Source organism: Xylocopa sonorina, chromosome 2, assembly GCF_050948175.1.
Source record: "Xylocopa sonorina isolate GNS202 chromosome 2, iyXylSono1_principal, whole genome shotgun sequence".
NCBI lineage: Eukaryota > Metazoa > Arthropoda > Insecta > Hymenoptera > Apidae > Xylocopa > Xylocopa sonorina.
Window position 1 is genome coordinate 12,673,575 of NC_135194.1, and position 24,868 is coordinate 12,698,442.

At 38.6% G+C, this 24,868-nt stretch overlaps 2 protein-coding genes across 8 annotated transcripts; one reads left to right on the forward strand and one right to left on the reverse strand.

The window, feature by feature from the left end:
- Positions 1 to 23: 23 nt before the first annotated feature.
- Positions 24 to 3,315, reverse strand: Nurf-38 (Inorganic pyrophosphatase Nurf-38). Of its 2 annotated transcripts, none has more exons than XM_076910013.1 (8): positions 3,081 to 3,308; positions 2,082 to 2,317; positions 1,587 to 1,673; positions 1,452 to 1,515; positions 1,319 to 1,381; positions 1,031 to 1,244; positions 842 to 951; positions 24 to 584 (listed from the first exon to the last, which is right to left on the reverse strand). In XM_076910013.1, exons 1-8 carry the CDS (start codon positions 3,271 to 3,273, stop codon positions 553 to 555), a joined length of 999 nt encoding a protein of 332 aa, XP_076766128.1. In that variant the 5' UTR covers positions 3,274 to 3,308; the 3' UTR covers positions 24 to 552. The 2 variants fall into 2 exon arrangements, with proteins under 2 accessions (XP_076766128.1, XP_076766127.1); XM_076910012.1 differs by lacking the exon at positions 24 to 584 and adding an exon at positions 682 to 764 and having other exon boundaries at positions 3,081 to 3,315.
- Positions 3,316 to 3,888: 573 nt separating this feature from the next.
- Positions 3,889 to 24,662, forward strand: Cora (erythrocyte membrane protein band 4.1 like coracle). 6 transcript variants are annotated; one of them, XM_076910457.1, is made up of 18 exons: positions 4,108 to 4,209; positions 4,328 to 4,347; positions 13,792 to 13,959; positions 14,041 to 14,188; positions 14,280 to 14,574; positions 14,676 to 15,014; positions 15,112 to 15,284; positions 15,412 to 15,551; positions 16,382 to 16,468; positions 17,067 to 17,300; positions 17,621 to 18,083; positions 18,168 to 18,535; positions 19,782 to 19,988; positions 20,652 to 20,759; positions 20,968 to 21,078; positions 21,682 to 21,786; positions 22,349 to 22,558; positions 22,644 to 24,662. In XM_076910457.1, exons 3-18 carry the CDS (start codon positions 13,801 to 13,803, stop codon positions 22,821 to 22,823), a joined length of 3,327 nt encoding a protein of 1,108 aa, XP_076766572.1. In that variant the 5' UTR covers positions 4,108 to 4,209; positions 4,328 to 4,347; positions 13,792 to 13,800; the 3' UTR covers positions 22,824 to 24,662. The 6 variants fall into 6 exon arrangements, with proteins under 6 accessions (XP_076766571.1, XP_076766572.1, XP_076766573.1 ...); XM_076910456.1 differs by lacking the exons at positions 4,108 to 4,209; positions 4,328 to 4,347 and adding an exon at positions 3,889 to 4,051; XM_076910458.1 differs by lacking the exon at positions 4,328 to 4,347.
- Positions 24,663 to 24,868: the final 206 nt, after the last annotated feature.

The following is a 24,868-nucleotide window of genomic DNA, read 5'->3' on the forward strand; positions in this document are numbered from 1 at the left end:
TCATATTAATTTCTACCGAAGTGAAATATTAAGTCGCAAACTAATTTATTTGCATTACATATTATTTGTAAGATAACAAATTATAAAAAAAAAAAGATTTACATCTCTAGAACATTCTATTCTTGCATATTTATAGAAAGTTGCATCACAACCTCTGACAAAAGTGTATTTAGTTACTAGTACCCATTGTATCTACGTACATAAAATAGTGTATGAACAATAACAAATAATATTTCGATAGGTCGTTGAGTTGTACATAACAAACTTTGTACATACCTCCCAATCGAATAATTACATATTCTAAAATAAATAATGAGATACATATATAGTCGACCTGTGATAATTTACTGCACTTAGATGTTGCTTGTTCCAATACTGCAAGCACATACACTATCATATTAAAACACCATGTATATAGCTATTTGAATGTATCAAAACATATGTTAAAGCAATTTGTGGGAAGGGTACATGATATTTCGTTATGTGCTGTCAAAACAAGCAAGAGGGTGCAGATATCAACATAAATGTTGACATGAAAATGTTCCTTTATTCTCACTTAAGATGCACATAATGCCATTTATCAACTGAAATCAAAGATCAGAATGTTTTAATAATAACTATTTAATATCAATACATACAAAACGTATAATAAACAACAACAACAGAACCCACTACCAGTACAAAACAAACTTTGTTTAAACATTAACATCTTGTGCACAATTATAGCTTATGTTGCATTGGTACAATGAAGTGAAATTTATTCACTATAAGTAAATTATATAAATGCACGTTACATAAATTTGACAAGTAAATTCATATACAAAAAATATTTTTAACTTACCAATTGGTTCCACTGCTTGAGGCTCCTGTGATTCCGGTGCCTTTTCCAGTATTTCCTCAGCAGCTTCAGGAGTAATTTTAAAAGGACTGCCTGTTACAGTTATATTAGTACTGCAAGCAAATTTATTGCTGTTAATTCAGCTTGAAATAAATTGTTCGTTTTAGCGAAATATTTGGTAAATTTACGCACCATGCGATTCCACCTGCAGGAGCTTCTCGTTTTACAAGATTTTGCCAATGCTGATGCACTTCTTCCACTATACGCAAAGCAAAGTCTCTTGGTTTTGCTTCTCCATTAAATGCAAATTGATTCTCTGGTTTACCATCTGGTATTTTATAAATTTTAAACCACTCAATGGTAGCTTTTATTAATCCTGGATAATGTTTCTCAATGTCTGATACGTCTATAAATTATTTTGTTAATTTTTTAACAAACTCGATTTTATAATTAGTATTAACTATAGAAGATTGGTCTTACCATTCATTTGTTCTGCTAAAGGGTCGTTAATATCAATGACAATAATCTTCCAATCAGTTTCACCTAGGATAATTAAAGATAAGATAAAATGTTTCAAAAAATAATTTTCAGCTATTCATCCAGTCTGTCCTACCTTCATCAATAAGAGCAACACAGCCTAAAATCTTCACTTTTAGAACTTCACCCCTTTTTGCTACCTAATATAATAAATGTTTCATTAAGGATAAACTAAAATTTATCAGATTAACGTGCAATAAAGATTCCTTACCCTATAGCCTATTTCAAGGACATCAATAGGATCATTATCTCCTTTACATCCAGTTGCTTCATCTAACACTTCAGGATTTTCCCATGTCTACTCATAAACAAAAGTAGTACGTGTTAACATTCATTGTTGCACAAAAAAGTATTGAAATGAAAGGGAGTGGGAAATGAGAAAGAAACATAGTAGCAACCATCATATAACAAGTAATAAATATAATGAGATAACCTTGAACTAAGTCTAACTGTTTACATAAGCTTTGATAAGACATTATTCATACAGTTAGATGTAACATCTATAGATAGAAGAGTATGTATGTGTCTGTACCATGCAATGACTAGTTTCCTTTGATACACTAACTGTTAATAAAATGGATGATATCATTTGTTAAGTACCAGATAATGTAATAAACGAGCAACTGCAATCATCTATTCTTTTGTGCTTTAATTTCTTTTAATGATAATCTAACGCATTGATAATTTAGACAAGTGCCTAAAGTACCTGTGGTAATGCACCATAGTTCCATATATAGCCATGATGAGGGAAACAATTGGCAACATATCTCAATTTGCCCTTTTTAACATCCTGCTTAATAGGATTCAATGTCTCTTTAAGATTAATCTCCATCTTTGCATTTGTCCATCTTGGTATTTCAACAACCATGTTTACTGTTTTATTAGCTTCATCAACATAAAGTGGAATGTCATGCATAGGTGAAATTGGACCAACATCATTTCCTGCAATATATATACAACACAAAATTTGTATGAAGGATTAGAATCCTCCATAAAGTTCATTTACCACTCACAAATATATATTGCAAATAATCGAACTAATATTCGAAAGAAATAATAACGTTAAAATTTCGTTAAAAAAGTTTCGTATATATATTATGTCCGTGACCTTTCCGAAGCAATCGTGCATTATACAACATCATATCCCGTATAGTTAAGCGCACGATTTCTTGCCGAACGTTTAGAAAAAAAAAAAAACAAATGAACAGTAGCTAAAAACACATCGGCGAAACGATTTTATCGAAATAATTGTCGACCATGCAATCGACAATAATCATTAAATTCACTGAAATTACAATAAGACTAGCGAAAATAAAGATAAACGATGAACATATGTGGGGAATAGAAAATTTTTACGTTTAAGGTATTCAGATCCTTTCACCCAGGATCAAACACTGCGCTATTGCAACGTAGGACTTCTGTTTACCGGAATAACGCATTGCACGATTCATTACAAATTTTTAACGATTCAAATGAATTCATACATTAAGACAATATATTAAGACATTGAACAAGTCGTAGAAAAAGCGATATGCACAAAAAAGCATTTCACTGACTCATACATTAATACAATTCAAACAACATGCACGCTGCAAATGTAATAACCTATTCTGAAATTAACATAAAGTATTCGTTGCCGACATGCTGATGTAACCTTTGTTACAACCTAAAACGGACCTTAAAGGTTATGTTACTGGATACTTACTGAAATAAATTCTGTAATCGGTGCTGTTCAGTGCACCTCTTTCAACAATAGTATACGACATTTTTTTCACGGTTTTGTGAAACACTGAACACGATCGTGACTTAAGAAGTGTACCTGTCGCTGCTAACCTCAGCGGACTAACAAACTTATTTAAACTACGGCAACGTAACACGTGCAGCGTTATCAACGACATCTTGACATCTAACGACAATATAATGTACTAAGATTAAATTTCGTGTAACATGCAGGAGGACCAAAATTCGATAGCCCGTTATCGGTAACGATAACTGTATTTCCGTGTACTACTGATGACGTGTAGAACATGCACGTCTTTTGTGATTACAGCACAAACGAAATGCATTATAGACCTATCATCGGAAATAGATTTGTGTTACATTCGTAGCTTTCAAGATGTACTTACCTTTCGATGTCGCCCTCAGTGTTACCGATTCGACATAGGACGTAATATAATAGTTACAATACAGATGGTATATTTTATCTGTGACAGTAGTAAAGTGATTATATGAAATTTAAATAATTATGCATCAAGACATATTTTAATTAACGTATATTCTCGTTTGAACCTTAAATTCAACAACAGTGTTTTCGATTGGACAGAGAAGAGAATCTTGACCGATGGTGACAACATTTGTGTGTCGGTTTGGTAAGGTGGATTAAATGCTTAGTGTTCTTCTTTAGCGGCCGCTAAAGTTTCAGCCCAACAGCTGCTATCTAGCGGAGAAAATGTGCATAAGCGGGGCGTACTCGCTTGATTGCGTCATAAGAGAAACTGATTTTCCTAGGTAGTCAGCCATATTGACTCGCGCGTAAGAACATCGAAAGCAGTCCCGTGTTCGCTGTGCTTGCGGTTTGAATTAAATGGTGTGTTATTATCGCAGAAATTCTCTGACTGTGCTGGATTTTCCATGAACGATAACCATTCATCGATCGAAGAATTTGAATACATCAAGGTACGTAAGCAGTAATATTTGTATAAGCGAGGGGACTATTTGAAAATGGTGCGAGTATGGGCCGTGGCCGCATCCAGCGTCGTCCCGCGATTCGACGGACCTGTTTCGTATTCGTAGCTGTCGGTGGAATTGGAACAAGAGTTGTTTATGTGCTTATGGTAGGAAGTATTCCGTTATTTGTTCGAGGAAAGACAATTAGTGCTTCTATTTTGTGTACTTTTTCTTATTATATTTTAATCTGCGATTTTCCCATCGTTGTGCATTCTACAAGAGAAGATCGCGTCTACATTCTATAGGTACGTTTACTACTTTTGTGATTTCACTTATTACACGGTATAACATGACATAGTACATAGTATAACAAGATTTACTCGTATTCTTCGAGCAGTATACACCAAGTTTTCTAAAGGTTTCAAATATGACTTTAGAAATATTAATTTATTTTTTAACTTTCATAACGATGGATTCGACTTCGCGTTTGTAAATATGACTGTTTACTTTCGTTCGAAGGATTTGCATGACGATTTACCAATTAATTCTTGCCGTTTTAGCGCGTGTATCTTAAAATTCTCGCATAAAACCCGATACAATACAAAGGACGCGTATTGTTCACATAACCTAAAGGAACGTTAAAGCGTACGATACAAGGTATGACATTTTATTCACTCTCATACGTAACAGTAACAATATTTATACAGAGATACGTAATATCGTGAACATATTTTAATCAACAATAAACGGAAACATCTGCTTGGCCCGGTTAATAGAAATGTCCGATAGAACATACTATCGTGGCGTTATTTCCCCTAGCTGCATGTATATTGCGCCGTGCATCATGTGATAGAGTGTATTGCTTAAATTTTCAACGGAATTAAACTGGTGCGGTTTATTGTCTGTTGTTTACGATTCTATCCAAGAATTTTGACAGCCGTGGAATCAATACATTCAAGATCAAACTCGTGAGTTACATTCTTTGCGTGCCTTGTATCAGATTTCGTCGGAAAGAGTATCACCCATTCGCTTGTAAGCTTTGCGATATACAACGAGACGCGCAGAATCTGTTGGAAATCGCTGTCAAGGGAAAACCAGGAAATTTTTTCTGTTACTGGGTCGGGGATAATTGACAAATCTGAAATAACAGTGCAGTCGACTGTAATTTATTTCCGCTACTCTGTCCTTCCCGCTTTTGTGTGCGACCCTGGGCGTAAAAAGAATAATTTTGCGAACTGTGCCACACACCTTGACACTTCGTCGCATATGGCCCTTTATTCTAATATATATGTACGCACTATTGAATTGAACGAGTCTTTTCACTGATTTGTCGAGCTTGACAAATTTATCGTCTTTTTTTAAGATCTATGGTTGATGGTTTCCCTGCGGTATAGATGTTTGTCCGCTTTCAGGAACGATTTATGTAGTTCATTCGTGTGACATTACACATTTTACGAGGCACGTACTAGCTTCGGTATTTCGTCATTTTTCCGGCGAACACTCGTTACGAAAAATTAGGTCAATTATGCACTTTGTCACGGAGACGCCAGCTTTTTCAAAAGATGCATTAACTCGGTCGCTTTCTTGGCCACCGTCGGTAATCGATAAATGCTTTTCTTCGTTGCATTTTTACGACTTTTCATCGTACGATATCGTGCTATTTCTGAAAGTCGTTTTGTCTTCTTAATTATTTTCGTATGTTTAATGAAAAAAGTAACTGCGACTTAACAAGAATATAACGCTAAACAAATAATATGCTAATCGTATCGTGTTACATGTTATAACAAAAAGTAATTTTGCAGGTATAGTTTCCAGTGTGTATTTAGAGATTATTACTACAAACGAAGTACAATCGCTAATCAGGGCAAGGAAGTGTACACTCACGAGCGATGCGTAGAGAGGTGTGGCGTTGATAGTAGGTGATGCACATCACGACCAAAGTTACAATGAACTTGGGGGAAACGAGCTTACACACCGGTTCAACACACCGTGTAACGTGCCTTTCTCTTGTACACGAGGGACGATGCGTGCTCGTGAACTATGACACGAGTACCGCTTGAATATTCTAGCCGCCAACCTCGTTGATCCCAAAATCGGAACAAACTTGTAATTATCTGCAAAGCCTAGCCAAGATCTCATTACAAATGTAACAGATCTTCCCGAAGAGAACGAATCACTCAATACTCGTGGAAATTTGCATTCATTCGTCACATAAGTTAGGTATCAGTATATAGCGGAAAATAAACAAGTAGCACGTGATCCGTAAGATCAGTCAATGGGTATTGTACGCGGTAATCGGTATTTTTATCAGACGCCTGTTAACGTAGTTTATTCTTATCGAGGATTGTTGAGAACGAAATTAAAAGCATGGCGCGCTCCCGTAATAATAACAGCGCAAGGCGTATCGTACACCTGTTAGCGTAGTATTATAGTAAGCGTATCTCCTGGCGCGTGGTCGGTCGATTCACGTAAAACTTAATTGTACCGCTGGCTCCGGGGTGCTCGCGTAACTGTCTTCCATGAAGCGATCGCCGGAAGTATTGGGGTTCGACGCGCGCGAAAGAAACTTGTAATATAATAAACGCGAGCAAGGCGTGGCTGCGATCGTCACGTGCCTCTGGTACACTCTGATTGGAATTGTAATTCACGATTAACTTAAATCGTCCTTCCTCTATATATAGTACCTTATGCAACGCTGAGCGTTTGAAATGCATCGCGTTTTTTTATCAGACGTTCCAAGGTATCTTGTTCATAGGGTAACGTTCAGTTGAACATTTCTATTATTGTTGAACACAATAATATGAGATACTTATAAGAATATTATACTGCATATTAAATCTAAACGGATTACGCCCATAGATTTCTCTTAATCACGCGTATGATAAACACGCCACGTGAATCCTCCTTTCTTTTTCTCTCTTTTCTATTTTCGTCATGGCCACTTGGCGCATCTAATCGGTGAGCGTGTGGTTTCTCCACGGCGAATTTCCGAGGCGCGCACGCCGAATCGCGTTTATTTTTTACCGCCAGTGAACGTGAGGCGTATTTTCGCGGGACACTGGGCACTTTCGTTTCTCTAACAATGGTAGGGGGAAAAAAGCAGAAAATGTGGGACGTGAAACGTCTTCCTTCGAATTAGTAGAACAGGTCGAGGGTAGGGAGATAGTTTTCGCGAATGTAGACGAGGGATTATATAAAATAAGAAGCACGCTGGATAGAGGAAACGATTTGACCGTGAAAAAACGAGGCGCAATAATGCTGTGAGCCTCGCCCGTGTAATTGCATCGTGGCGTTACGGTAGGACACGGCCAATTATCTCAGTTTACGCGAGGAAACAAGTGCTCGTAAAAAACTGCCATTGTTATTACTCTAAATCACTGTCGAGGTTCAAGAGCAAAACGAGATGAAGAACGTTGCACGTTTATGATTCATACCCAGTCGTACGAGGATATTGTATTATGTTTATGAAGATCCATGGAATTTCTGTACCTGAACTACACTAACTGGACACATTAAGTCCATTTTGTATTCAGTAGAGCAGAAAGACAATGGCGATTATACTTTGTTTATAAGATAGTAATAGCGATAGGAATAGCTTATTTTTTCAAAGATAACGGAACAATCGAACTTGTAACGTACAGAGGTGTATAAAAAGTGCATTCGAAATCCAATTGCTTCGAATCTCACCACGCCCTAAAAATCGTTAAAAATTACAATCTTATATACATGAGTCATACGGTACGATGCATGGCACGCGGTCGAAGTCAGCATATTATACGTTTTCATCGTTGACGAGCACTCGAGCTTTTAATTCCACGTGCACGTAACAGAGTGCCCCCCTCCGAACACTCGTGAACGAATCCTCGTGTAAAAATACGCTAGGGTCTCGTACGGCGGTGTTTAATTAAAGTACGAACCGCTCGCCGGCTCTCTCGATCCGATAATATCCTCTAGCCCAGATTATTTCTTGCTCTGAAGACGTAATTGCCGTTAATAATGCTTATCGAAGGATTCATGTAATAAATGAGGCCACCAATCGCAATCGTATCTGTTAGACTTCTATATATAATTAACGGTAAGATCAAAGTCCACTAAATATTTCTCTAAGCAATTACATGTAACAAGTGTTGACGATGTGCAAGAAACGAGGATCTCCTGCAAATTATCGGGCCACCGCTGCACTCGACCCTATCGCTAGTGGCAACAAAGTAGCACTCACGATGGAACCAGTAGTCGTAAACTTTGCTCGTCGAGCTGGCTAAATTTACGAGCAACCAGGGAAATGAAAGAGCTCGTCTGAACCATCCCTGCAAACGATAGTCGAGTCGAGGAATCGTCAAATTTTGGTTATCAAAATTTTCAACGATGTTTTCGCAGCTTTCAGCCCTTTAATTTCACGCATCAAAGAATCCTCGGCGACCCTCTCCCAGCGGTGTTCTCCCGTCCGCGTCCTCTCACCCTTGCGACTTCTATCATTGAAACTCGCGACAGAGGAAGACCTATGACGATGAATGCCGCGTTGCGATAAAAGAACGGGTTGAACGAGAAACAGAGGGAAAAAGAGAGAGAGAGAGAGAAACTCACTACGAGGGTGAAGGGTGCATTCTCTGTTCGCGATTGGTGAGGTGCGACGTGTCTGAGAGATAAAAAAAAAAGAAAAAATTGTCCCAACTTGCGTGGCGGTACGAACCCTCGCGAGTGAATCGACTGTAATATAAATATCTCCCAACCAGTCTTGTATCTGCACGAAAATCACCACGACACCCCTGTCAACCCTCGCGGGAACCAACTACAACTTCTTCACCCTCTCTTTAGTCTTTCTCTATAGCTAAAATTTTCACGCGTCAGCTTCCTTTATACGTCTCATCGTATCTCGCGCCTCGTTAATTTCTCACGGCCACCGAATACTTTGGAAATGAATCGGAGTGGTTAGGAAGATACTCGTACGTGGTAGCAGTTGACGTAGGTAATTAGCGAAGTTCATTCGCTCGAACTAACGTGCGTTCACATATTCGCAGTAGGCATCAACGAATTACCGGTCGGCTGGAAAATCAGGTAGCTTGAGAGAGAACTCGAGGAAGAAGACCCTTTTTCTTCTTACCCGTATCAGTTGCACGGCCAGGCAGCAGTCCGGGCACGCTTCGCAGAAGTTGTTATTCAAGCATGTCGTGAATGTACTCGCAACGGTTTGGAGTACGGAAGAAGAAGTGTAGACGAACAACTGTGCCTTGCAATTAGAACAGTTTCATCCTGTCTACTTTGACGCTGAGCGTCAGGTAGCTGACAGGAATAAACTGTCTTAAGATAGATTTGCCCACGTCACTCTGTGGTTAGCATCACCTGTGTCACTTAGCATGTATAAGTTACAAAGTGTTATCCACCGTAAGCTACGAACCCATTCATGAGCCGTTTAACTCCTCGATACGTGCCACGAGAGTAGTCACAGTAGCTCTGGACAGTCTAAATAGAGTAAATCTGACTAATACTTCATTTGGCTTATTTAATTTACTCATAAGCGCGCGTAACATAGTATCTTAACGATGAAAGGGTTAAGGCAGGATCGTTGATAGTCCGCGCTGGCCTCAAGTCTGATCGTATTTCAGCGGTCGTTCGTTGCTACTCGCCGAACGGAAAATTGTCGCAGGAACGTCGATCGATCAAACATCCCCTCCAGGGATAAGGGGTTGATCCTTGCCCCTCATACATCTGCACAAGCCGGCTGGGTTTTCATCTGTTCCGATGGGGTACAGAATGTGGCGCACGTGAAACGGACGCGTTTCGTATTGTGCTGGAGTAAGCACCAGGGATTTAAATGCCACCGCTCGGAAACGATCGCGTCCGCTTCTGCTCGAGCGGAGCGACGTGTATATTCATTCACGTACAACCGCGAACCACCACCGCCACCGGTCGGGTTCATAAACTCCGCCGCGTCTCTCATGCATATGCAGAGCTGGCTCGTTTTCTAATGACATCCCCCGCGATTCATGCTCCTTCCACCGGAGCACGTGCCAGAATAAGGATTTCGTCGCATCCGTTAAGTGCGCGCTTCCGTTGTTCGGTAGTCTCTTTCGAATCGAGGCAATAACGATCGCCGTTCCGTTAACTGGAAAATACGGAGCAGTAACGGAGGTTGTTTCGCGATCCGTCGTAACTCTGGCTTCGTCAGGATCAGGATTTAGTGCTTGAACGTGGGAACACAGCCACGTGTTACGATAAGGTGTTCTGCAATATCTGGTACATATTGGTCGGACAAAACGAGCGCCTCTAATTAAAATTTGAATTCGCGTCGTCTTTGGACTGGTAAGACTAGAGACGGTCCGATTGTCGTCTCCGTTGTGCCACGAAACGAGGTATGAATTCATTCATTAAAGACGATGGCACTTTAATACTTGCGGAGGACGAGAGACGCGTTCTACACATAGAATCACCGAGCCCGAGTGTGTACACGATCGGTGTGGGCGTGTGCCATGGATCACGCGACCCTCGTTCACAATAAGCCCTTTGACACACGGCCAAATGAAGCCCACGCGTCTTTGAAAGGATCTCGCTACGTAGCCTCGCTAGAGAAGGAAGAAAAAAAAAGAACGAGGCGGATTCTTTCAGACCGGCTCCGCTCCATTCAACGAGCCTTTAAACTTTCAGCTGACCCGTTAGCGAAACGAGACGATCGACCGGTTTCTTCTACGTGTCTCGTGGATCGAGGCTCCCCGTTTTAAGTTTCCAACGCTTCTCTGGTATCTACCACGGTCTCGATCGCGTGCGGTTTGCGCAGGTGAAAAGCGCGTTTCTTATCTGCTGTTTCTCAATTGTCGTTGATTCGGTTAGCTTGGTTCGAGCGTATAGCGCCGACACGGCAATCTGGTTGCTGCGATAGAACTTGATCAATGAAATCGAGCAGAGAAAATGAAAGCATTGATATATTTTTCAGCGTAACCGATTTTCCCCAACGCATGTTCCGTTTTAGCGGCAGTATCTCACGATCAGATTAGCTGAACCGTTACTTACGTAACAGAATTTTGTTAAACACGAGCGATATGCAGAAATAGTATTAGTTGGTCAACGGCGTCATGGCTGCTAATCGGGATATTACTTCACCGGTCTAGCAAAGACCACGGTAAAGGACGTCTGCTTCCAGCGATGACGGCATCAAGCTTGTCGAACTTGCATGCGGCACGAACCGAGCCATGTATTCTACAAATTCCAGCATGATTTCTACGTGTTTCACAAATGAATCGAGTTTTCTCGTACCTATCGCGTGATGTCATAGATATTTCTTATCATTAAGTCTGTTACCATACGTACTCAACCCTGATACAATCTTTGGCCCATTTTCGACCCGATTAGTTTCTCGTTTGTTCAAAAAACGTACTTACAATGTATGGTCAGCCCTTCTATAACATATTTTCGATGTAACACGGATGTAATTAACCGTGTTCCGTCCAGGAAGTCTGCTTCATTTTACATCCCAGAGTATAGTTACAAAAGGTATTCTCTATTTTCTCCCTCTTTTTTTCTACACTTTTTAATGTTGCACAACGTACAGTAACACAGCGCAGCAAATTTATATAATTACCCTTTCCTGGGGACCAGCAGTGGTTACATAGGCATGTAACGCGATATTCGGACGGAATTGAACGTTAAACCGTGATTTCCGTTTAATGATACACGCAAAAGGTCTCCGTCTCCCTTTTGTACGCCTGCTCATGCGTGAGTCACAGGCTCGCGCCGCAGCTTGAAATAAAAAAATAGAAAAATAAAAAAGAGAAAGAAGAGGGAGAGAGAGAACCTCACCGAGAATCACGGCGAATGCGTTTTTCTGCTCGTTCTCCCAAGCTAGTCACCGCCAATGCTATTCGCAACGACAAACAACGTCCTGGTATGGCTCTGATTCCGTGCAATTGAGGTTGAATTACTATCACTATTTGCTCTACGCCGGTTGCATAAGGGAGCGTAGCCGCGGCAGCTTCGCGCGGTGGTAGCCGATTTGAATAGCGGACCCGGCAAACCGTGTCGGTCAGGGTCGCGCGCGTATCATTCCCCGGCTATTTTTGATCCGCGAAATCGAACCTGAATTTCAAGGAATTCCATGCTTAAACATTCCTCGTCCACTGCGAACACGTTTCTCGACAAGTTTCCAACCAGCAGTGTCTTTACGCATATGCATGGGAGACCCATTCAATTCTATCGTCAGAAACCAATGTCGCATAAGTACGCGAGCAACCTCATCAAGTTTCGTCTAATGGTTCTTTTATAACCTAAGGGTAGAATAAATGTCAAGGACACGTTGCGTGTAGAACTTTCGAAAATCAGCGTAAGCAATGGTGAAGGGTTTGCCACGTATACCATCGAGCAGCGAAGGTGTTAAGATTCTATGAATCCTTGGAGAGACGGGCTGCGATCGATCACGAGCAGACGTGATACTTTTATAACCACTTTATCTCGTCTGGTGATACTATATTTTGATAGACGAGGTATTATAAATATCGCCGGTTTATTGGCTTTGGATCGAGACGTCGCTCTCCTTTTACACGGCCGTCGGTTCTATCTTCTTTCTGTCTCTGTACAAGGGCCAACGACCTGCGGTAAATGCAACACATGTGCCCCTGTTGCACGTAACTGCAACCTGTCCTCAAACTTCTTACGAAATCGTCACTTGTCTACCGCTATTTTCTTTATCGTTTCTCCTTCTTCTTTTCTATATTCGTGCACGTTTCCACGGATTCTTGGTCTTATTAGCCGAGTTCGAGCAACGCAGGTTCGAGGCGCACTTCGAGGCAAGGGAAAAATTGCAGTGTTGAAACTCGAGTCACTTCTCATTAGTCAAATAACTCGACTTACAAGTGGATGGCGTTCAAGGCGTGCGTTTCGAGCCAAGGAGAGATTATTTAAGAATCTTGAAAGGATATTTCTATCTAAGTACATAATAGTCTTTGCATTGGTAAAGTTATTGGTTTCGACTTACTCGAATTCAAGCACCTCGAGGTCAAGTAATTCGACTAATGAGAAAACGGGGCTTCGAATGCCGTGCAAACTTCTGTCGTTCGGTTCTCCTCGATGTACATAACAGTACACACAGTACTACCCACGATGTTCTCCACCAGGTATACATCTGCTATGTATAAGAAAAAAACGAGGGTTTTCATTAGAGAAGATGTTTCAGCAATGTCTAGGTCTGTATCAGTATAGATGCGTGTACACATACTCATACAGACCATTATCTGCAGAAATGTATTCGCATACAAAGTCAATGGGTAGACAAGAATTATCTACTGTCTAGTTTCTGTAGACCAGTGACGATCAAACTCTTTTCTACTACTACCGATATCAACCAACGTTTTAAATGATTATTTCATAGATTGCTCGCAGACACTCCTTTCACTGAAATGAAAAGGAAGAGGTAAATGTCCGTGGTCTTCACGTATGCAAACTGCCTGCAGATAACGCGTGCAAACGCATATGTCCACTACTTAACGATATCTGTGATGCATCAGGATGACTCAAATTATTCGTATCAGTATTCTTCTTTTCCCTACGTTTCCCTTCCTTAACGAAATAGAAGTGCTTTATAGACGGGATACGTATAACTCGAAGAGCCCCGGCAAATATTGATTATTTCTCTACATGGCACCCTCTAGTCTAGACAGGATCTATACTCGAAACACACTAAAACTGCACACGTCGGCTGTGCAGGTCTTTCGAGTATCGTATCATGCAAGATTATTGGATTAACGCGTGAAATGTTTTTACAGGGCTGAAATATGCCGGAGGAACAAAAGTCTGCTAGTGGCCCATCAGAAGGAACGGCAGAGAATGGAACCGGGACGAACTCGCCCACGAAGAGTCCAGTCAGCAAAGGCAAAACAGCTATTGCAAGGATCACTCTGCTCGATGGGACCGTCAAAGACTTCCACATAGACGTAAGCTATCAAGATGCCGTGTCAATTGAAACAGTCTGCTTTTCAATATCGGGACTGAATGAGAAATTGATTTTGTTTCAGAGAAAGGCAAAAGGCCAGGAGTTGCTCGACATGATATGCCAGAGTATGAATCTGCTGGAAAAAGATTATTTCGGTCTTATTTATGAGGACAGGCACGATTCACGAAACTGGCTAGATTTAGATAAAAGAATCGCAAAATTTGTGAAAAGTAGATCGATTTTCTTGCTTTATACCTACATACACGTTGCTATTGCGCAATATCGATCGTTGAAACTAATTTGTTACTTTCGTTTTTGCAGACGAACCATGGAAATTTAATTTCGAGGTGAAGTTTTATCCGCCTGACCCAGCTCAATTACAAGAGGATATAACCCGCTATCAGCTATGCCTTCAAATTAGAAACGACATTATTACAGGGCGGCTACCTTGCTCTTTTGTCACTCACGCTCTTCTAGGTTCATATTTAGTCCAATCGGAGGTCGGTGATTACGATCCAGACGCGCACGGCCGTACCTACTTGAAGGACTTCAAGTTTGCCCCCAAGCAGACTCCAGAGCTAGTGGAAAAAGTAATGGACCTGCATAAAACGCATAAGTTAGTCTCGGCTACTAGTTTAGCGACTTATCCGCGTGATTGTTGTGATTTATATGTTAAGAACATTTGAACAATGAGTTTTTTTTTTATGAATCTTTTAGAGGTCAAACACCTGCGGAGGCAGAACTTCACTATCTCGAGAATGCGAAGAAATTAGCAATGTACGGTGTTGACCTTCACCCTGCTAAAGATTCCGAAGGCGTCGATATTATGCTAGGCGTATGTTCGTCAGGACTTCTCGTCTATAGGGATCGATTAAGAATCAATAGGTTTCCTTGGCCAAAGATACTAAAGATCTCGTACAAGAGGCATAACTTTTACATAAAGATCAGACCAGGTGAATTCGAGCAATTCGAATCGACGATTGGATTCAAACTGGCGAACCATAGGGCAGCGAAGAAACTATGGAAAGTGTGCGTGGAACACCATACCTTCTTCAGGTAAATAACTATCTGGCAACGAATTTAATTGCAACAAGATACAAGCGAATCGGGTTATGCAGGAAGAAAGCAGCTCACTCACTTTGCTCGTTTTTAGGCTCATGAGTCCCGAGCCTGTAAAGAAAGTAGGTTTGTTACCGCATTTGGGTTCTCGTTTCCGATATTCAGGAAGAACTCATTACGAGACGAAGAAGACACCCATTGATAGACAACCTCCGCAATTCGAAAGATCTTTAAGCGGTCGTCGTCCCACGTCTCGCAGCATGGATGGTAAAAAAGACTTTTGATGCATATTAACTATAAGCGCGATATACGGCAAGTGCCGTTTTTAATTCTCCCATTGTATAAATGATCGCTCTTAGATTTTGAAAGATTTCGTTCTTCTACCTTGTAACAGCATTAGGAGGTCCCAAGCAGGTGGAATCTTACGGTTCAGAACCAAGTAAGAGACATACAATGAGCTATGAACCGGAAATGATTCCTGATATGGAGCATATAGATCAGCGGCCTAGTCCAATTAAAAAACAAAAGGAAAAGGTAAAGGAGAATATATTTATACATAAATATAAATATATATATATCGAATATAACAATAGTTAGTAGAGGATGCATGAAATCATGCATAATCGATTATTATTATATGAAAAATTAATTTTAAACGAAATATTTCTGCGGTCTACGCTTTCAAACAAAGCCTCCTTTTAAAGATTTTGATGGTGTAATAAGTTTCACTAATTAATTGTTCAAACTGTTGTACGATATTTTTCAATGGTAACTTTATTACGAAGAAATTGTAGAACACCAATTGGTTCACTTGAGAATAGGAGATATAGTATATTTCATGAAAAAAGAAGTACAAGTTCATCATTATGCACTACTTTTTTTTAAATTAAACAAACAATGTTTGTAGCCATGGCATGTTGTTCTTGTATGCCATGTTTTTAGATATAGTTGTATGCATTAGATATTTTAATACGTCTATTTCTCGTACTTATCGAAGCAAGTTAAACAACGTGTATACAAGTAAATTAACGACAATTAAAAATTGCGCAAATAAGCGAAAAAATTTGAATGTTTCACGGAAGAAATTGAAATAGATATTATTTTTTTATCCAATCGGTATTTAATCGGTTTAGTTAATTAACTTGTATACGGTCATACGGATTCGAAATACATTTTTTGCAAGGAACGTAGACACGTGTAGACTTTACAAGACCTTCGTCTTACAATAATTGTTATTGGAATTTGAACACACGGGCATCTGTATGCGATATAATTTAATTTCACAAAACTTGAATTCAGTATTCACATCCTAGTGCTTCGACCATATAAATAAAAACTAACTGACACCTAACTAACACCGGTAGCTCACACGCAAAACAAGTGCTGGAACAACATCAGCTAGCAGTACCAGTAGCCTGGAAGGAGAGTACGATGCAGATCGTGGCAAAAAGGTATAGAATTTCACCTGGAACATACTGTCATGCATTAATCGACATATGTATTTCATTCTTTCGTATTTAATGTACGTGACCATTTGGTGTTTTCCTTTTTTTCAATGCATGTCGCTACTTCTTTTTACTTATTTCTGTAAGACATTATGTATACGGCCATCGCCTCAAAGCTGAGTTCTCGAACTTTATTTAAAAAATTTTCATTTCGATACGATAATCACATAAGCATGCGCAGATGCAAATATTTTATGAAAAAGCTGTTCAACCAGCGCTGAAAATGCTTATTGTTCGCATGCGAATAATAATCATCTCATGTGTAATATACATTATTAAGAAGTACCCAAAGGGATCTCTCATGTAACAGCAAGTAAAAAAGAAAGCTCCTCGAAAGGAAAGTATCTTGGACTAACAAAATAAATGACTGACATTTTTTTTTGAGAGCGCAGACCGTACCTAATTTGTCAAGCATGAATTATATACGTATATATAGTATATATGCCAAGAGAATGTAAAAGATTTGTAGTTGATAATAGCTTAGCTATAGAGCTGAATCGTGCTTATTGCATGAAGCGGTGTGTGACTATACATTTACTTATAGAAACCGGTCGGAGGAATTGCGGTCCTACCGCCCGGTGGTTTATCCAAGAAGAAAAAGGATAAGCAAAACGAAAATGAAAAGGAAAATCATAATGATCTGAACAACTCTGATTTAATAAATGAAAGTGCTCTTCTTGACAACAGCGACTTAAAGTCACCGAGTAAGAAAGAGTTGAAAAAGAAAGACAAGGAGACACCAGAAAAGAAAGATAAAGAAAAGAAAGAGAAAACAAAGGTAAGTAAATTATTTCGCCATTTGTATGCTACAGTTCATTATTAAGCGTGAAAGAAATATAGTTCTCGTTATGCTTGTTTTTAATATTACATTTTTACGCACAAAATGACAAAATTTCGAAACAGACAGATCACATACTTGCATATTTTATATATATGAACATATGATTATGCACGAGTATTAGCTTGTTTTCGCGTTGTAAAAAAAATGATATTTAGTTTTAATTAGTTTTGTTAGTTTTATCTGTCAATGATATGTAAAAAAAGATACTAGATATATGGCATGTGTTTGGAATTGCATGTTTTTGTTTATTACAAAAGAGTCCGCTTGGCGGCTTCCTCTTTGGCAAGAAGGAAAAGGATACAAGGCAGAAGAAACAGAAGAAGAACAAAGAGTTGGAGGACTCGGTAAACAAAAGTGATACAGAATCAAATCTATCTGTATCGGAGAAACAAGCAAAGGAAGCATTAACTGAAAAATCGGATGGGGAGAAGGCGAAAAGTACAATAGAATCCCCACAGCTGCTCAGTTACACGAAGCCTTATGATTACGAAGAAACGGAAACTTCACCAACTAAAAAGCCTTTTACACCGCTTGGATTTTCGTATGAGGACAGGCCAGCGTCGCCTGAAATACAAAACCAACAGTCACCAACCGGCGGGAGTCGAAAAGCTACAGGCTTGGCTTTTAATTACGCGCCAGGCGAAGAGAAGAAAGTGGCCGAGTCAGCGGAGAAAAGGAAAACCAAAGAAGCAGAATCTAAGTCCTCCGCTGGAACGAAGACTCCTGGACTAGACTACGCAAAGTTTGTAGGAGAATCTAAGCCTCCTGGACTAGACTACGCAAAGTTTGTAGGAGAATCTAAGCCTCCTGGACTAGACTACGCAAAGTTTGCAGGAGAATCTAAGCCTCCTACCGGGATAAAGTCACCTGGCCTGGATTACGCGAAGTCCATGGCAGAATCTAAGTCCTCCGCCGGAGTAAAGACTCCTGGGCTGAATTACATTGAGTCTACGACAGAATCTAAGCCCTTCACCGGAATAAAACCGGCTGGCCTGAACTACGTTGAGTCTACGGCAGAATCTAAGCCCTTCGCCGGAATAAAACCGTCTGGCCTGAACTATGTTGAGTCTACGGCAGAATCTAAGCCCTCCATCCTAAAGACTCCTGGACTGGATTACGTGGAGTCCGCAGGGTTAAAGGAACAGCAAAAAGCTCAGTACATTCCAATACCAGTAAGGATAACACCGTCTTTGAGATAGGCTTCTTAATCTTAAAAAATTTCTTGATTCGTTAATCTATCAAATTCTCCGTGAGTCTTTCGTCTTTTACGTAATTTCCGTCACTACCGAATGGTGTTTGTTTAGCCAGTTTAACGTCCTTTGTGACGGGTTTTACTGAACTCACGGCTTCTTTCTAGATTGCCTCGACGCGGTATTACAAAAGGGTATACGACACGCCGCGAATGACCGGGGATCACCACCCGTTATATAACACAAAATTACAATACGCAATATCACAAATGCGGCAGGGAACAAAATGGTCAGGAACAAGTCTGGATCTCGTTCAGTCCGTCTATATCTCTCTCTCTCTCTCTCTCTCTCCTCCGAATCGCTCCGTATGATCGCTTGCTCGGTTGCTCGCTGAGTAGTCGCTAAGTAGTCGCTAAAAAGTAGAGGCGAAGAAGAGGATGTCTTCCTGCTGGCTAGCTCTTATATAGGTTTGCTGGGGGTCCTCGGATCCCCTTGGATCCTTCCTAGGGTTCCTTGGTGGGGTAGGGCTATGCGCGTGGGGATTGTTCGGGGCATCGATCGGTGGATTTCGGCGATCTTCCCTGATCGCCCCCTCTGGTGTGTCCAGCGGGGGTCCTCTGGATTATTTGAACTGCGGCGCGTGTCGCGCGCCGTGCTTCCTCGGCTCACCTGCAGCTCCGCTGCTCATCTTGAGTTTCCCTCTCCATGGGCTCAGGGGAGGGGTGGAGGTCCTTCTCACACCCGAGGTCCTTCCTGTCCGTCTCCATGGACTATGGCAGCGGTCTTATCGGTGCAGGGCTCTGGATCTTATCCTTCGGGCTTCAGGGTCTCTTCTGGTTCGCTTCCCGACTCCTCCACCGTCGAGCCCGTCACTCTACCTCGGCGCATAGCCCGTCCGCAAACCTGCGGCCTTCGTACTCGCCGAAGGGGCGTCTTCTGGGTTGCTTCTTCTTCAGCTCGCCAGTCTTATTCGTAGAACGGAGAGAGAGAAAAGAACGGGGAGGGGAAGGGGGGAAAGGTTCTATGATCGCGTATTTCACATTTCTCGCATGAGTGGTGATCTGTGAGCTAGTCTTGTGACGCCACCACGTCACACCTTATTTAGAATGAGATCTCCATTGACATAAATTACATGCGGGCCCAATTAAGATTTTTTTTAGTCGGACTACTATTTTTCGCGCAAACCTTTACATTTGCAATCTTTAAATAGTGATGCCATTTTATACAGGACGTACAGGATGAGACGAAATCAGTTTCTTTGAAAACGAAGAAACAATTAATCCCAAGCACTGCTCCAACAGTTATGTTGAAAACCACGACTAAGCAATCAATCGTTAAGGATCAAGAAGGAGTAACACAAAATATAGAAGAGAAAGTTGAAGACCTTACACCTGGTGGTACAGGCCAAGTAACGGTTTCTACGCACTTGAATAAGGTGATATAAATTGAGATGCAAATTAATTATTAGCTTTGGGTGCTAACTACCTTACGGGGTAGCACCGGTACAATTTAACAATGTCATAAAACGTAAACGTAATCGCAGTACAAATGGGGAATGGAAATTTCTGTATACGACACGGGAGGGGGGGAGATGAACTCGGCAAAAGAAAAATACGCAATAGAAAATAAACTATTAAAATACATATAATTGCTCATGACAGTATAAATAGCTACTCCGTTAATTACAAGGTAAGAAGAAAAGTATTGATGAAACAGTTTTAGGAGTGCCGACATTTCTTCATTTTCGTAACTTTTCTAGTTATCAAGACATTTTTCACACAGAGTCTATATCTTTTCGATATCGATCCTAACTGATAATGTTTATAGTGCATTTAGTAGCTTTATGACATGTACTGTAGATATTGTTATGTGATACTTAGGCATTGAGTATTTAAGTATGGCATGCAGTAAACATGTATGTTATTAGTATCATTTGGAAATGTGATTTTCAAACGAAGAGATTTGCAGTCATCTTGAAACTAGTGTACTGAAGAAACTTAAAAAAAGAGTATCCATTAATATTTTTGTACTATAAATTTTTGTACATGTATATTACTGCTTTATTACAAAACACTAGTTACTATGTAGTTGTATTTAGGCAGAGGCACCAGATGATGGTAGAACGCCGTATATGACAGCGACTGCTGTCACCACACGCACCGCTACGATGCACGAGGATCTTGAAAAAAATCAAAAAACCAGTCAGGTTTGTAATGCGTTATTATAACTTAGCCACTTCTCCAAAAGTGTTTCAAGTCATACACATTTGCTGTATTCGTAATTTTATTCCGCTTGTTTCACACAGTTACCACACACAAATGTTTCCAATCTTCTTATATATATTATATGTATCTACATTATTTCTAAAAATAATGCTAGAGAGAGCTATTTTTTTATATTTTTTTTTATATTAGGTAGAAGAAAAGACTGTAGCACATACAACAGCAACCAGCGCAACGAGACAAGAGCAAAGAGTGGTAACTCAGGAAGTTCGAACAACAAGTCATGTACTGTCTGGCGAACAGGTAACGATTCATTTATATTTCAAACTTATACGAAGCTCACCACTAATGGATGAAGCATGTAAGCATTTATGTGAACGATCACATACTGTGTTTTTGGTTAATCCTAACAGTAAATCATTCAGAGTATACATACTATGTTATATCCTGATAATATGATCATTGCACTCATGTTCAAACTTGTGGAAATTCGCATAACATTATGATGCTTATAATTTGTCTAAGATATTACATTGAACGTGGCTTCTGTAAAAAGCAAGCAATACATTAATACATTAAAAAAGGAAGAATCATATCATACTTGGGACACATTTGCGTTTAGTCAACTACCAATGTTACCTCCACATTCAATGTTATATACTTCATTTGAAATATACCGTACATATTCATTTTTTATGTAATATATGGATAAATAAGATCATATACACATTCATATCACGGTATCATACAATATGTCTAAATAAAGGGATTACAACAACTACATTTAACTCATTCAGAACATTGGTTGATTATTAAAGTTTAACCAGTGCTACATTTTCATTGAATTATTTTTTTTTATTTTTGTAATTAATTTTGCCGGCTTGGTTAACACATTGCATGGTGTAGCTGTTCTCACGAAGGCTCAGTACATCCAGTTCAAGCAGCGATGATTCAGGTACTCCGATTGACCTTGAAGATGATCAACAAGCTTTCTACAATCAGTACTATCAGGTAAATTTTTAGGGACGATGTAATTAATTAAAATTATTATATCTTTCTAAATACAGGATTTTAAAAGTTTAAGAAATTTAAAGAATTTAGTTCTGAGGATGAATCTTCACCCAGGTACATATTCAAGTATGTTTACTGTACAGAAAGATACCCTTCGATGAATAGCAATTATTGGAACAATTAGTTGCCTATTAATACTAATTTCTCTCACATAAGTGTATATATTATTTGGGGTATTTGACATATTTCGTCCATTTTTCCTCGATGCTCATTATATATTGATGCTTATTATTTAACATTCATAAGATCATCATATAAAGTTTAATATTATCCATTGTATCAAAAGCACTGGTTTTAAGGTATTAATCAGTAGTTTAAAAAAATAACATAAAGTTTAAAACCCTTTAATAACGCTTTGGTTTATTGTATCGTTTAAAATGTTTGTACTTGTAATATATTAATGTAACCGTATAATATTGATTAAGAACATTATCTTTACATTACAAAATATCATTTTTAACTGTATCATTAGGAAAGCTATTATTTTGTAAATGTAATTCAGGGTGATCCAGCTGGTGTTGTTGAAACCGAAACACATGTCTATAAAGGAGAACCAGAGAAAAACATAACAACGACCACTACAGTTCCATTAGTAGCGACTGAAACTCGAAAGGTAGCTGTTGAGAGCGAAGATGGTATGTACAGTGCAACTGGAGAAATTGTCAGTTCTCAGACAATATCCAGTAAAACTCGCACTGTTGAAACAATAACGGTAAGTCTACCGAGTTTTATGTGTATGCGAAGGCATTAACATAAAAACGATGGTGTTAAAAATACATGTATTATTGCATTTCCAGTACAAAACTGAACGGGATGGAGTTGTAGAAACTCGCGTAGAACAGAAAATAACAATACAATCAGACGGAGATCCAATTGATCACGATCGAGCTTTGGCAGAAGCCATTCAAGAAGCAACAGCTATGAATCCCGATATGACCGTAGAAAAAATAGAAATTCAACAACAAACAGCACAGTAACTTGTTGAAGATCTAAAATCACATTTGTAAGAGATAAAGGGCACTCTTCGTCTAAAAGATATAATGCTCGTGATTTAAAAAAAAAAAAATAATAGAAAATTCAATTGATATGCACTCCAATAATGCATATGAAATGATCGGACTGAATTTTGCTGTTGTCAATGTTTACTTAAATATTTTGCCAAGTAACGGGCATATCAGAAATAATATTTAATAATTAGCGAACATTATTTCTGATAATAAACTTTGCCCAGCATACTATGAGCTTGAACTTGATTGAAAATCAAGTTGTTACAACATTGATGATGTTTTTCTAAAAATGTCATGGTACCTTGTACCATAAACTGCAGTGTTCATATTCAGAGTATGTATTAGCTACGTACGCAGAGACATAAATATATAAATAATACGTAATACGTATACATAGTGATGTATGTACGTAATGTACGCGAGAAAAGAATTTGTTTATAAGTATGGAAAAATAAGACAGAGTGCCCTATAAACTTACATCACCATTTCACAGCGAACATCATATTTATACGACGTCTCGTAAAAAGCATATTAAGTCTCATATAAAATACGTTTCAATAATACCCAAGACTTGTTCAACAGTACTGGAAGAAATTTAAGCTTAATTTTTTTTAAATTTTGCAACCCTTTCGTTGTACTTTAAATTTCTATTTTTTCAATTTCGTCTTTGTGAGCCTAATATATAATAAAAAGAAATAAAAACAGATAAAAAAATATTTAAATAAAAGTTGACAAGTCAACGATATGTAATTATATAATTAATATACGTCTGAGCTACACGAACAGTATAATATACATATATTAATGTAATTTGTATGAATTTAACGACAAATGAATCACTCAAATGAGTATGTGGAAAGTAACAGAGAGTGGAAGATTTACAATACCTAAGTGAAAAACAACATTTTTTCGCAACGCTTCGCGCGATTTAAATGTAGCTTTTCTGCAATATTCCTTTGTATAGGTTGATTATTTGTGACATATTTTCTTCAAAATGGATATTACATAATGTTTATTGTGCGACAAAGTCAGAGTTCTCTAAGTACTAAATATTAATATATACAATAAAAAAAAATATATATATATACATGTACACATAAGCATTTATGGTTAATTGCGGAAGCAGATAGAAATCTACAAAGTTTCCTACAAATTGAAGTATTACTATTTCAGCAATGTAAAGGAAAAATGGGAATACGTTGTTGACATTGTGCTACTGGATGTGTACAACTTTTATTTAATAATTTAAAAATATGCATTTGGAAGCTGTGTAGATTTTCTTGAATTATATACTTCAAAGATGATAAGGTATGATAGTATATTATTAATACAATAAACAAAAATTATATGTATGTAACTTCATACCAAGAGCTATGATGCATTGGTCAGCGTATATGTCTAAATTTAGCTTGTAACTTTGTAGTTTTAAGAAACTACAAATTTATATAAGATTTTTATTTTGTTCAATAGTTTATTTAATTTTTGTATGAACGACACAGAAATAATTGCTAAGAAGGAGGAAAGGCTGATAACCTCAATTTACAATGAAATTATTAAAATGCAAGTCATACTTTGCAGAAACGTAAAGTAACATAAATATATAAAGTTATATAAATATTAAAACATACCGTTGCTTCATATATTTATGTATGAATAGCATATATACATTGTACATGCGCAGCAATTATAAAGCACCATTAAAATTGCATATCTCACTGTAGGTGGCTTGTTTATACCTTTGTTCTTTTAAGTGTTACTTAAAAAGTTACGTATTTTACTGTACATTTATATTCCACAAAAAGCATTTATTTTATATTAAACGATACGTCACTTTTACTTTTTACATAATGAGTTATTTACACTTGTCACATACATTCTTGAAGATTATATATTTCATCAATGATGCGGTATTAACATTCAGCATTGTATTATATTATATTGATAACTTTTATATTTGGACAAATTGCATTCAAAGTTCTTTAGAACAAAGGATAATCATCGACCGTCTATGGGCG